This window comes from Synchiropus splendidus, chromosome 15 (genome assembly GCF_027744825.2).
Source record: "Synchiropus splendidus isolate RoL2022-P1 chromosome 15, RoL_Sspl_1.0, whole genome shotgun sequence".
Classification (NCBI taxonomy): domain Eukaryota; kingdom Metazoa; phylum Chordata; class Actinopteri; order Syngnathiformes; family Callionymidae; genus Synchiropus; species Synchiropus splendidus.
The window spans coordinates 12,851,082-12,863,972 of NC_071348.1; the positions used below are offsets into that span (position 1 = coordinate 12,851,082).

Sequence of the window (12,891 nt, forward strand, 5' to 3'; positions counted from 1 at the left end):
GGGTAATGGGTCAAGACTCACAAATACTGACATTTGGTGGTCATACTACAGTTTTACAGTGTAACTCATCGACCTGAAGAAATGTATCTGCAAACAAGAGGCAATAATAACCCATAGGAAAACAATTCAAGAAAAAAATCAAAAAGATTTATGATCTTCCGAGGAGGCGGTGGTGCCATACTACCTGTAGGTTCTCGAACCAGTCTTCCTGTACACAATCTTTGCTGACACAGAATGTCACTGAACATAGTTTCTATGGAGTGGAATATCACCAGAGAAGGAACATAGTGAGGCATTGTTTGTTGTTGATTAACTTCAAGTATCATATCAAGATAATTCTGAAAAATAGTACTTAAAAGCAGTAGACATAAAGAGTAGCAGACATCAATTTTTCTGTGCTTTGCAAGTAAGGGTAGAAGTTGGACTCGAGATGGACTTTTCGGCAGATGCACTCACTGGAATTGGAATCTGTCTTCAGTCAATAAATTGTGATTTTGTCTGTTTAAATAAAGGCAGACACCACATTATTTCCATGTCAGTGACATCAGTGGGCTGATCACTCCGGTGCAGTCTGGAGCGATGCACATTATTTTTACTTTCTGACGGCAATGTGCGGCTGCACAAGCTACGGGTGAACAAACTACTCCCCAATAAAGACGTAGCCGTGACGGCACCACCACCAAGTTAGACGGGCTTCACGCAGATGCTTTAGCGCAGTAGCTAGCAAAGACCAACAGTAAATGAGTTAATTAAAAAAAAAAATAATAGCAGTAGCTAAAAGGTTTGTGACCCGAGCCTAAGATACTAGACATGCAGAATTCTTCCAACACAAAAAAACACACTGAATCTCCTGGATGTTTCATTTTATTCAGAAATTTTAACATTTAATTTAAATATATTCCAGGAATCTGAAGAAAGAACTCAGAGAGTGTAGACTTTCTACCTTGTTTAAAACTACAATTAACATGCATATTAAAAGTTTCAACATACTCCATGTTATATTTCCATCACTCTCTTGCACTCACACTACCATTACACGTTCAGGTAGCTAGGTGGCGCATTCCTCTTGTGGCAGAGTAGGATTTGCTTGCAAGCAAGCCAGAGGACTGGCACCGGCAGCCTCCCACATTAATAACAGGATTCAGAGAAACAAACAAATCGTGCTTTCTTTACTTACATTGAAAGTAAATACAAACCGTCAGTAGTTACAAATGTAAAGCAACGTGCCCAAACCTGGTTATTGACCGACACTAGATATAATAGATTACATTAGATTAGAATGATTAAAACAGTGAATTGAAAATATTTTTTTGTTTTGTTTAGAAATTAGGCCATGGAGTTGTCATCGTTCTGCAAAAGCAGATTGTCACTCTCTGGATCACAGGTGCACTAATAAAAAGAAGAAAAAAAAAGGTAAGCAGGCAATTGATGCAGATGTTTGGATATTGGTTAATGTCGCTGAAGACTCCTAAATACTCTACAACTATCCGTCCCATACTTACCTTCTCCTCCGAATCCTTTCTTTTCTTCAGAGCCTTGATGCCCAGCACAGACGAACTGATGCACAGACACATCTGAAGAGCCGACAGGATGATCAGCAAAGACATGATGCCCTGTACAGCCATCTGTGGAGACAATAAGAGTACTTTTTTTTTTTACAATAAAAATAAGACATTGTAAACTTGAAAACAGAAAAAAAGTGTTTTGCACAAGTGCTCATGTTCATATTGTCTGAACCAGGTGCCATGCACCAAACAAAGCATGATGCTGCACTACTGACAAGAACACAGCAGTTTTGTAAGGAGAGTTTTCTCCATGTGCACACAGTCACAACATGACCACGGTGGACAAAGTAGACTTGTCTCCTTCCATAATACCCGGATGATGTTTAGCAAACCACAATATGTTCTGCCAGTGATGTCTCAGCAAGGACCGGGGTTGCGTCCAGCCACTAACTCACTAACTTATGTGTGTTTGATTTGTAACTGCTCAGTAATCCATAGTTTGCCATGTTGTGATATTTTGTTTCAAATAGACCAGATGTTAAAGTTAACTGAGTTGGTTTGATCACATGTGTTAAAACAGGTTGAAATGAACCTTTTTAACATGAAACACAACAACTAAATGTTAATCTCACACTTACAATAAGTAGAGACTTTGCCTCAAGGCACTCCGCCCTCAGTCTGTCGATTCGCGGTTGAGCAGAGAGTCGTACATCTGTTGACCAATAATAATCATTGCATAACCAAAACCTAAACCTTGCTAAGGAGGTGCTGTAGATGGCTATTCCTGCAATCGCAGAAGCAACTCCACACAGATTCAGAATCTGGTTGATGATGATCTGCAAGACAGAAAGTGAGTCAGTGAATGCTGAGGTTTGTCACGTCAGTAGTGTGGATGGTGCATGTGGACGTTTGATGGGGGACACAAGCACTCACCAGGCAAGGGCTTGGGAATCTCTCTGACAGAATGCAAACTACTCCAAACAGAATGAACTAGAAGAACGACAAAGAAAAAAAAACAAGTTTAGAAACCCATCTCTTCAGTACTGAGGAGCTGTAGAACTTCAGAAAATTAAAGCTTGGGGGTTAATATTGCTCACACTGAATCCACAAATCATTCACAACCATCATTCACCACAAACACGGTGAATATAACCGAACAGAATTGTAAAATGATGACAATTGTGACTCTGAATCTTTACTTGATTGAGACTCAATTATTTACACCTAGTTTATTCCCGAACACTCAGCTCTCCTTTCTTACCAGTCCTCCGAGCCAATATGGAAATCCAATTCTTCGTATTTCCCACAAGGAATCACAAGTGCGCATCAAGATAACCCCGAGACCAATGCACAGCAAACCAACCAAGATCTGCAAAGCCTGTCCAGAACAAGCAAAGAATGGAGTGTGTTAACTAAACAAAGCTTCAGAACTAAAAGATGTATATTGCTGGACACATAAGCCAAGAGGAGCATGACTTCACACTGCTTTAATTTCTGTCACTCACCCCCAGTGCGTACTGACAACCTCCCTGGAGTCTCCTCATGCTCTCAGACACAGAACAGCACACAGGGCTGTAGCACAGGTTCTTCAGAATTTGGCAGATTGGGGGTAAACTGCTGTTTGGGTTGGCTGCCACAGTGACCACTGTGACTCCCTCTGCCTTGGACATGGTGATGGACATCCTGCTGATTCCTAGAAGATGAAACTAGTTATGTTTTAGAAGAAAATGTCAGCCAGGGTAAACATGCCTGGAGAGTGTGAAGAATAAATAAAAATAAAAGCTTAATGCTGGTGGGCTGCTTTTCTGCACACGGGCCTGGCAATTTGGTTAAAGTGGAAGGAATCATGAGGAAAGAGCAATATGTCAAGATTCTTGAAGAAAACCTCAAGCAGGCAGCAGAGAACCTGAGTCTAGGCAATGATCCAAAGCATGCAGCCAAGGTGGTGAAGAAACGGTTCCAGGACAATGATATTAATGCTATGAAGTGGCCAGAAGTCCTGATTTAAACCCCATCGAGAACCTACAAGAAACTGGTGACAGCACAGAAACCTTCCAATCTCAAAGATCTGTAAACATTTGCAACTACTACTTACAAGAAGCTTCTGAACAATTACAAAAAATCTTTGGAAGCTGTGATAAAAAATAAAATAAAATAAAACTATAAAAAAAAGTATTGAGACAGGGTGTGTACACTTTCTATTTTAAATTGGTTAAATCCGGAGTGATAATGTGTAATGTGTAACTAGCATGAAATGAATGACGACAATGATGAGGATGATGGCATATAGAGCAGGTCATGTGAATGTACAACCCCTGTGGGAGAATAATGGACTGAAGGTGTATGTATATATATATATATATATATATATATATATATATATATATATACCTTCAGTATGGACTAAGGTAACTTTTATTGTCAAATATGCTACAGTACAAGACATATAGCATGGATGAAATATCTGACTATGGACGATCGCAGATTGTGTCCTCTGTGGTCAGACACATTATTGCATTTTGTTCTCCAAATAGACTCAGACGATCGTAACACCACCATTTTATCACTATGAAAGAATCAATTTTCGAATTTAATATCCTATTTACGATCAAACGTGAAGCTCAGCAGGTCCAAATCTTTTTAGAGCAGGTAACCAGGAAATCTCTCCTGTCACACCCTGGAAACGAACTTCAACAGCTATCCACAATGGAAAACTATTCCTGTCTAATTAGTAGTATTTTCAGAGGAAAAAAAAAAAGAACTTAATTATTAGTGACATAAAATATGACTAACCATGTGTAACGTTTCAGACATGAAAATTAGTAGTACATATGTATGAAGTCAATTATGTCGAGTCAGTTACAGTTAGCTTCAGATGAAGCTGCTCTGCAGGGAAAATACACTTCAATATCATGAGTTCTTTTTTTTCATTGAAAGTGACGAGCTGCAACTGACTTCTGCGATTCAAACCACAAATGGACAGACTCACCTGAGACACGGCGCCTTTGGTAAAATGTTCCAATTCACTGCGGACCTGTCCTTTTACTGTAAAGATCCACCTCCTCCGTGAAGTGCTGGTAACATATTAACCACTCGTGTTAATGATTCTTCAGAAAACATTTCAATTCGGACAACCAGATATGATTCTTTTTATTTGTTTACTTTTTTTTTTCAAAAAGAACATTGTTCATCATGTGCTGACCAATCTCATACCAAAAGGGAGAAAGCAGTGAACCGATGACATGGTTGTCGATGTCAACATGTTGAAACAAAGAACATGAAAAATCCAGGATGATTTTGATTTTTCCCCATTTGCTTGCTCTCACAAGACACACGTCAGGAGAAAAGAGAACAACTGGTGACCCTGTATAAATGATTGTAAGAAGGGCACATGGGCGTCGCCTCACCTACATTCTCACCTGGACTGTGTCGTCACCTGTTTTCCAGATCAATTTAAATGAAAGTGTACTTCACAGTTCTCTGATCTCAAAGATCTTTTTCAGTTAACATACAGACGTTCACTGGTCATACTGTATCGCAGTTACTAGGCTCTGCGTTGTGATTGATGCGTTACACATTCTAGCTAGTAGGAAAAGGAAGAAGAGCTGAACACAGTGGTGCAAAAGTGTAAAAAAGTACATATATTTAGAAAACAAATACCTTGGTATTGACCACAGTCCACATATACAAGTCCCACACCAAACCTAAGATGAACAACTAATGTTGCTTCTGCATCAATCTGTCTGCAATGTTCCCATACATGTTTAAAATATGCTTTTCTTAGCCATTGTGTTCTATGTACTTTACATTGTACTGTAGCGTTTATAATGAATAGTAAAAAAGCAGCATATAAAGGAGGCAGGTAATTCTTCATTTTGCCGCTCAGGGTCGGGAGTCATCTTGCTCCATAAGTGGGCTGCAAATCTCTGGATCACAAGTGGTCTGAAAATGAAAGAAAATAAAATGAGTGACTTTTTCAGTTTTAAGTATTATTATTTTTATTATTACTATTATTATAAGCATTATTCCTGTTTTCTTCCACACAACTCCAACTCAGTGCAGGAAAACCAACAAGTAACACTTGAGCAGTGACTGTGAAGAAGAGAACTGTTTCAGATTTTTATTTCTTATTTTCTTGCTGTTGTTGGACAAAGAGCACAAGAGACACACTATTTATTATTTTAGTATGTATGTGGGTAAAAAGTAGTTATTCTTATACTTTTTTATTTAATCCATCGAAAAATACAAATGGACCCCAGCTGTCTCTGCAGGAGTCTGCATCCATCCTCCCTCGCCTGCTGTCTGTCCACTGCATATCGCTGTTTGTGAAGGGAGGGACCCTTTTGTGATGTTTGAACATACAGGTGAATAAAGTGAGTTATGATGGGACAAGATAGTTAATGAGTAATCCCGAGATTACAGCTTCAGAGTGAGCAGAACACTTCAATAATCAACTGCCTGTCTGGTTTTTACCTTTTCCTCCGGATCCTGCCGCTTCTTCAGAGCCTTGATGCCCAGCACAGATGAGCTGATGGACAGACACAACTCCAGAGCTGACATGATGATCAGCAAAGAGTTGATGGTTTGTAGAATCATCTAGCATGACAGACCAGTCTTTTAGAATCATTGTATATGGAGGAGCATTGCTAAACTATTCAGCTGCAAATTGTGACATGTCAGCTCTGAATTTCTATTGCCTTAAAATTCCAAAAACATTCAGCAGACTTCCTATATAAGCAGCCGTTTCTCACACTTACAATGAGCTGAGATTTGGCCTCGAGGCAACTCTCCATCAGCTGACTGCTGCTGGTTGAAGTTGGCTTCACATCTTCAGGACTTTGTTCCCAGAAATCTTCTTCACACATTGACCAGAAATAGGTGGTTGCTATGTTGATGCCGTAAAGAATCGCACCTGCGATCGCAAACCCAACTCCAGACAGGTTCAAAATCACGTTGATGATGACCTTAAATACCATAGTAAAAATATGAGTGATAGATTTATTGGAGAAGTCCAATAAAATGTGTCAGGATTTTTTTGCTGATCAGTGTGCATCATGCTAATGGAGTTTGGACACACGCACTCACCAGGCAGGGACTTGGGTATCGCTCAGACAGAATGCAAAAGATCCCAAAGAGAATGAACTAGATGAGACAAAAAAGAGTTTTCAAGAGACTTGCTAAATGAAAGTTTTTGAAATCCACTCTCACTTCATCGGCTTTTGCTTTACACAAAACTTGGGGAAGAATCCTGCTCATGCTTAAATATGAAATGAGGAAAAGTAACTTGAGTAGCTGAATTACTCTATGGTCCACGACCTGCCATTATGGTGTTTCATTACCTCTGCCAAGGCTGTAGTGTCCAGTGGCACTGGTTTGTCTGTTTGTCTTTGTTCAAAATAGCTTGAAATGCTATGGTCAGATTTGGATGAAATTATGGATATTATGTGATTAGATTATGGGAATATATTACAGGAAGTTATAGGAAATATGTGAAATTTGGGAGTGATCCGGAACACCAACTTTCGAAGGATTCTTTAATTTAACATTGGGAATATTCTGAAGTAATCACAGTGTGTGTTGGAGTCATTCTGTGTGTTATGCACAGTGGATGTGTGGTTTGCAATGTTAAGATTGTCTTACAGGAGTGTCTATTGGTTGGTGTGACTGCTCTTCTCATTGGCTGAAGAAGGCTTACATGATGTGCCATGTGCGTGCTGATGTTAGTAGTGTTATGGAAGTCAGAGAAGCATACTAGTTTTTGACCGTGCTACTACTGTTTTTGTTTGGATTACAGCATAGCCATTCTTTTGTTACCAGAAGAAGGGATTCAATTAACACCTTAAATCGGAAGACACGCAACTACATGTTTGACTTCCATATTGAAGTGTGTTTTGGAAAAGAATAGACGTAACCACACTTACAGTGTGGATGCAAATGAGAGGTTTGGCAGAGGTTTTCCAAGAACTTTCTAGTGAGTAAGAAAATTGAAGTTACTTTGAAGATCACTTTCCTTCCGTCAAGTCTTTTCAATTGATGGCCCTTAGCATTAGTCAAAGTACGTAATGTAGCCTAGTCGGTTTAGTCCAGTCTAGTCCCGCATGATAATCCATACGCACAATAGCTCCAATACACAGCATTTAAAACTCAAAACATACCAATGACAAGAACAGTCTCGGCTTTAACTCCAGCTTTAAAGAGTGGATTTTAGCGACAGCCAGATAACTGTGTCTGTAACTCTTACTGTACCGTTGTTCTATATAACACTTGATTTCCTACCATTCCTCCCAACCAAAAAGCAAAACCAGACGATCCACCGGGTGTAGAGAGCATTGTAGGCCCAAGACCGATGTTGAAGAAGCCAACCATGATATGTAAAGCCTGCCGAGAAAAGAAGCACATGATGAGGAACAGAACATCAGATAAATATATATTAACATTGTACTCAATAAAAGGAAACGTAATAAAAACTTTGTAGCCGTTCATTAAAATAAAATGTATGTCGGGTGATAGTGCAGTCGACAACAAGGCCTGCTCGGAAATGTCCAGTGTTAAAAACGATTTCTTTTTTACAAAGTGTGAGGTGAGAGCAACAGACATGTTGTTTTTAAGCATGTTCTTCACATTTTCTTGTGGGTTTTTTTGTTGTACGTATTCACGACCACTGCTTTCACTCACCCCAAGTATGGACTGAGATCTTCCCTGGACTCTCCTCAGGTTCTCAGACAAGGTGCAGCACACAGGGTTGTAGCACATGCCCTTGAGAATTTGGAAAAGTGGAGGCAAACTACTGTTTGGGTCAGATGTCACAGTGAACACTGTGACCCCATCTGTCGTGGACATGGAGACAGACATCCTGGTTACACCTGGAGACAAAAACAAGAAATAAGTAGAACATTCATGAGTGTTTTAATTAAAATAAAACGTTTGCTTGGATCAGGTAACCTATTGACTATTCAGGTAGGATACACTGAGATTGATAAATGTCAAACCCTCTATAGTCATTTTTAGTAAGAATTGTTAGTAAAAGATTTTTTTTCATCAATATCCAAAACAAAGAGTTTTACAGTACGTTTTGCAAAAAAAAACTAATTTGCCTCTGTGGCCACTTTCTAGCCAAAGAACCAAATATGCTTTGGGATTCATTTCAAAAGGCTGTAGGGAATAAAGAAACTCCACGTCAGTAGTCTAGACAGGGAAATCAAAACTACTAAAGAGCCACCAACTGAAGCTTGTATCATATTATTTCGTTATATTTTCGTTAAACAACAAAACACTCGTACCTGAACAGTCTCACGGACTGACAAAACAAATCAAGGCACAAGTTCCAAGCATCCAGGAAATACGCCTACAGTCTCTCCAGATTCCCGTCGCAGTTTCCACAGCGGAAGTGATGTTTTATTTACTCGACGACTGGCGAAGTTTACACGCCTCTGAGGTCAGACGGTCTGTATGAAATCTGAAAGCCATTCCAATTACATTTTAAAGTCCCTATATGTTCATTTTTACTTTCAAATTAGTTCTGAGGGAATAAATAGATTAATACAGTTACTGTGCGTATGCTTCGCCTACATCTCCCATCGAGCATTGCGGACACTCCCGGAAAAAGAGGAAGCCCAAGTCACCTGACTGACCAAGCCTCGTACTGCCTGCTCGTATTTTTGTCGCTGTAAACTTGTTTCATTTGTGTATGTTTTGGTATTTTTTGGTTTGTTATTGATAAGATATGTTGCGACCGAAGGCACTGACTCAGGTTCTGAGCCAAGCGAATACAAATGGTGTCCAAAGTACACTGTAAGTATTGTTAGCATGGCTAGCAGCTAATTGCACAACTGTTGTCATTTTGTATTTCTGTTTGTCATGTCTTAGAGAGCAAGACTATACATATGGAGTCTGAAATCATAGGGATGATAGCAATTTCATTTATATGGCTCGCGTTTCCATTAAAGTTAATCTAAACGAAACAGTATATCTGTTTCATAAAACTAAGAAATCCTCTACTAGTTGTGATTGATATATATATATATATATATATATATATATATATATACACACACACACACACACACACACACACACACACACACACACACAAAGACGGACAACAGATTTTTGTTTCTTAAAAGTAGTCCTCGATTTTGTGCTTTGCTTTCCTTTATCACCAGTTTGCTGAATAATGAAGGCTCACTTCTGGCGTACTCCGGCTATGGAGACACTGATGCCCGTGTTACAGCTGCCATTGCTAGCAACATTTGGGCAGCCTACGACAAGAATGGCCACCAAGCCTTCAACGAGGACAATCTTAAATTCATTCTAATGGATTGCATGGTGAGCAGTTTTGTCATTCACTTTTTTCTGCACTAAATAGTCCATGCAAATTCATTGCTTCGTTTCGGATTCCATATTTGAATTTCAATACTTTGGAACATCACGTTTCATAGTATGAGTGAGATATATGATCAGATATGTTGGGAGGTTGTTAATACTGTAACTGAGATCACATATCAGATTGTATGCTTGTTTACAGGAAGGAAGGGTGGCCATCACACGAGTAGCTAACTTGCTGCTGTGCATGTACGCCAAGCAGACAGTGGGTTTTGGCATGCTCAAAGCCAAGGTGAGTATTTTAACTATGTGCTTTGTCAACATAAATAATAGCAGTTATGTGCGGACCCTGTGACATTTAGTATTTTGTCTTCTAATAGACTTTTTTTAACAGAGTGTATTACTGCTTCAGTGTGAGGGAAAGAACAAACCAGAGATGACAAAGTACAGTGGTACCTCGGTTCTCGACCACAATCCGTTCCAGACGGCTGTTCGAGAAGGGATTTGTTTGAAATCTGAATCGATTTTTTTCCCATTACAATTTATGGAAAAAGAAATGATGCATTCCAAGCCTTAAAATAGGCTTTTGTAGGAGTGTGTCTGCTGCAGGTGCGCTGTTCGTCTATGTGTGTGGCCGCTGCATGTGGGAGGGGTTGCCGAGTGAGTGGAGTGCTCGCTCCAGACTCAGAGGTGTCGAGAGCGAGCACCTCCCCTGTGACACTCTACCACGGTCCAGTGCGGAGACAGAAAAGGTTTGACACCTCAATATGAAGAAAAAACAGTCCATAAATGTAGCTAACAGGACACGTCTGCATACAGAGGCTGCGTTGTACTGTTGGAAATACACCTCCCGTGTACCTCCGCGTGTTTTTTTACTCGTGAGAATGCCTACCAAGAATCCAACAAATTTATCCCCTGACGGAGGAGTCTAATACAAAAGCAGAATTCTGGGTCAGAAACGACGCCTGACTTAGCCTTAGCAGTAGTCTGGTAGAGCGACAAAAAACTATCTGAGGTCTTGACCCTTTATACACACAAGTTTCTCTACGTGGGCTCCGTCCTCGTCCGATTGATCCTCAGTCGTTGATGCCAGTCCTGGTCGCTGGCTCCCTCGTAACCATGGCAACGACCAAAATGCATGCGCCCCCGTTCCCGACCTAGGTGGCTCTTATCAGGACCAGCTCCTTCCAGCTCTGGAGAAGATGGTACCTTCCAGCCTCCTCCGTCTGACCTTGGACCCTTTAATGAGTTACAATGTTTGTTCCTCCAGTGCGTCTTTGAACACCACCTGCAACTTCAAATTCTCACACACACTCAGCCACACTCCCTCATTTAGCATTCCTGCATCTATAAATAACTTCTTTATTAGTAGCACAAACAATGAATAATATTACTCCTGTAGAATAAATGCACAATTCCCATCAGTACACGATAACAAATCACAAAGTCATGGGTCAGCTGATCGGTCCGCGCACGTTATGTTTTTTCCGGCTTTTTTCGGGGGCGTTCGAGTTCGAAATCCAACGCAAAAAAATCTCAAAATTTTTGTTCGAAGTCCGAGACGTTCAAAAACCGAGGTACCACTGTCGTAGTTATTTCTGTTCTTGAAATTGTGATTAAATTGCTGCCTAAATTGTTGGTAAATTCAAAGATTTAGATTTGTCTGCTGTCATCTCATAGTAATGTGCCGTCTTTGACAGAGGCCAAATATGATGGGGCATAAAACTGACTCGTGTTGTCTTGGCTAAACATTATTGCTGCATTTCAATGTGTAAGTTAGTCTAACTCCACATGTGTGAAACCACATAATGCCACTCAAACCCCAGACTGAGACATTGAATAAGGAGCAGTGTCACTGTTTGTGTTGAAATGTCCACTTCCTCCATAAGCACATTAGTATATTTCTCCTCATTCTTGTTGTGGACACCATAAAGGTTCACAAAGGTTTTATTTGTACAAGAGGAGTTTACTGGTCTTGGTAGATGCCAAATATCAATCATAGTATTCACTTACTGTAAGTGACAGGAGCTCAAGACGGAGTCACAGATTATGTCGAAGTTTAGATCCCAGACAGAACTTTGAAGAAGCTTCTTCATGAGCATGCGTGATTCTCCACAAAACTTGTCATGCATCTGATCATGACTGTCAAACGGACCTCAGTGTGTTCACTGCTAAAAGCAGCAATTTTGGCTACAGAGAGACTCCTACAGCAGCAGTGTCTTATCAAACCATGGAGCCCTTGTATCATGGTTTTAAGGAATGGCAAATATGTGTTGTCAGTCACACTAGCAAGCGCAAAATTACTCCACCTATAGGCGGCAAATGTACATGCATTGTCATGATGCAAATTAGGTGGAGATTAGCGACTTCTGGTGACATAGGGATGGCAAAAGCGACTGTTGAATCTGGATATCAATGTGTTTGTTCATACCAATTATAAATACATGTAATGTTAAAAGTTCTGGTTAGATTTAGACTTCATAAGTGCAAACAAAAGTCAAATATGAAGGATGTTTTTAGTTTTTAACTTGCTCTAACACACACACACACACACACACACACACACACACACACACACACACACACACACACACACACACACACACACACACACACACACACACACACACAAAGACAAACATCATACTATGCTTAGGATTGAGTCCTGTAATTTCATCGCACCATTTCACGATTGTGACTAAGAAACTGGCTTATAACAGACTGTGCGCTCTCTTTGCAGGCAGAAGCCCTGGTTGAGTACCTTGAAGAACCCTTAACCCAAGTGGCTGCATCCTAGCAGGAACATTGCTTCTCATCTGCCCTCATGCTCCTGCATTTCCCTCCTAAGTGTACATAAATCCATCGATACTGTGTCTATTTATAAACAATTGACTAATCAAATGTGTTATTTGTGAGACTGCTGATTTTCATGTCTTGCTTGTTTTTAACAATTAGCTTTAAACACTTCTTTTGTGGAGATTGTGTGTGGCTTTGCTGCTGTAGAATAAAAAAAAAACCACTTGACACTCGTATTTATTTCCACTCTGAATAAGAGCTGCAAGGC

At 40.0% G+C, this 12,891-nt stretch overlaps 3 protein-coding genes across 5 annotated transcripts; 1 reads left to right on the forward strand and 2 right to left on the reverse strand.

Moving 5' to 3' along the window:
- Positions 1-796: 796 nt before the first annotated feature.
- LOC128771686 (uncharacterized) lies at positions 797-4,621 on the reverse strand. Of its 3 annotated transcripts, XM_053887285.1 has the most exons (7): positions 4,495-4,621; positions 3,011-3,198; positions 2,767-2,883; positions 2,439-2,495; positions 2,144-2,341; positions 1,503-1,625; positions 797-1,389 (listed from the first exon to the last, which is right to left on the reverse strand). In XM_053887285.1, exons 2-7 carry the CDS (start codon positions 3,185-3,187, stop codon positions 1,327-1,329), a joined length of 735 nt encoding a protein of 244 aa, XP_053743260.1. In that variant the 5' UTR covers positions 3,188-3,198; positions 4,495-4,621; the 3' UTR covers positions 797-1,326. The 3 variants fall into 3 exon arrangements, with proteins under 3 accessions (XP_053743260.1, XP_053743259.1, XP_053743261.1); XM_053887284.1 differs by lacking the exon at positions 4,495-4,621 and having other exon boundaries at positions 3,011-4,270; XM_053887286.1 differs by lacking the exons at positions 2,767-2,883; positions 4,495-4,621 and having other exon boundaries at positions 3,011-4,270.
- Positions 4,622-4,633: 12 nt separating this feature from the next.
- On the reverse strand, positions 4,634-8,906 carry LOC128771687 (transmembrane protein 176B-like). Its single transcript, XM_053887287.1, has 7 exons — positions 8,786-8,906; positions 8,181-8,368; positions 7,782-7,883; positions 6,591-6,647; positions 6,263-6,469; positions 5,979-6,101; positions 4,634-5,447 (listed from the first exon to the last, which is right to left on the reverse strand). Exons 2-7 carry the CDS (start codon positions 8,355-8,357, stop codon positions 5,388-5,390), a joined length of 726 nt encoding a protein of 241 aa, XP_053743262.1. The 5' UTR covers positions 8,358-8,368; positions 8,786-8,906; the 3' UTR covers positions 4,634-5,387.
- Positions 8,907-8,928: 22 nt separating this feature from the next.
- On the forward strand, positions 8,929-12,782 carry lamtor2 (late endosomal/lysosomal adaptor, MAPK and MTOR activator 2). The gene is made up of 4 exons (XM_053887290.1): positions 8,929-9,296; positions 9,668-9,830; positions 10,030-10,119; positions 12,568-12,782. Exons 1-4 carry the CDS (start codon positions 9,229-9,231, stop codon positions 12,622-12,624), a joined length of 378 nt encoding a protein of 125 aa, XP_053743265.1. The 5' UTR covers positions 8,929-9,228; the 3' UTR covers positions 12,625-12,782.
- The last annotated feature ends 109 nt before the right edge of the window (positions 12,783-12,891 follow it).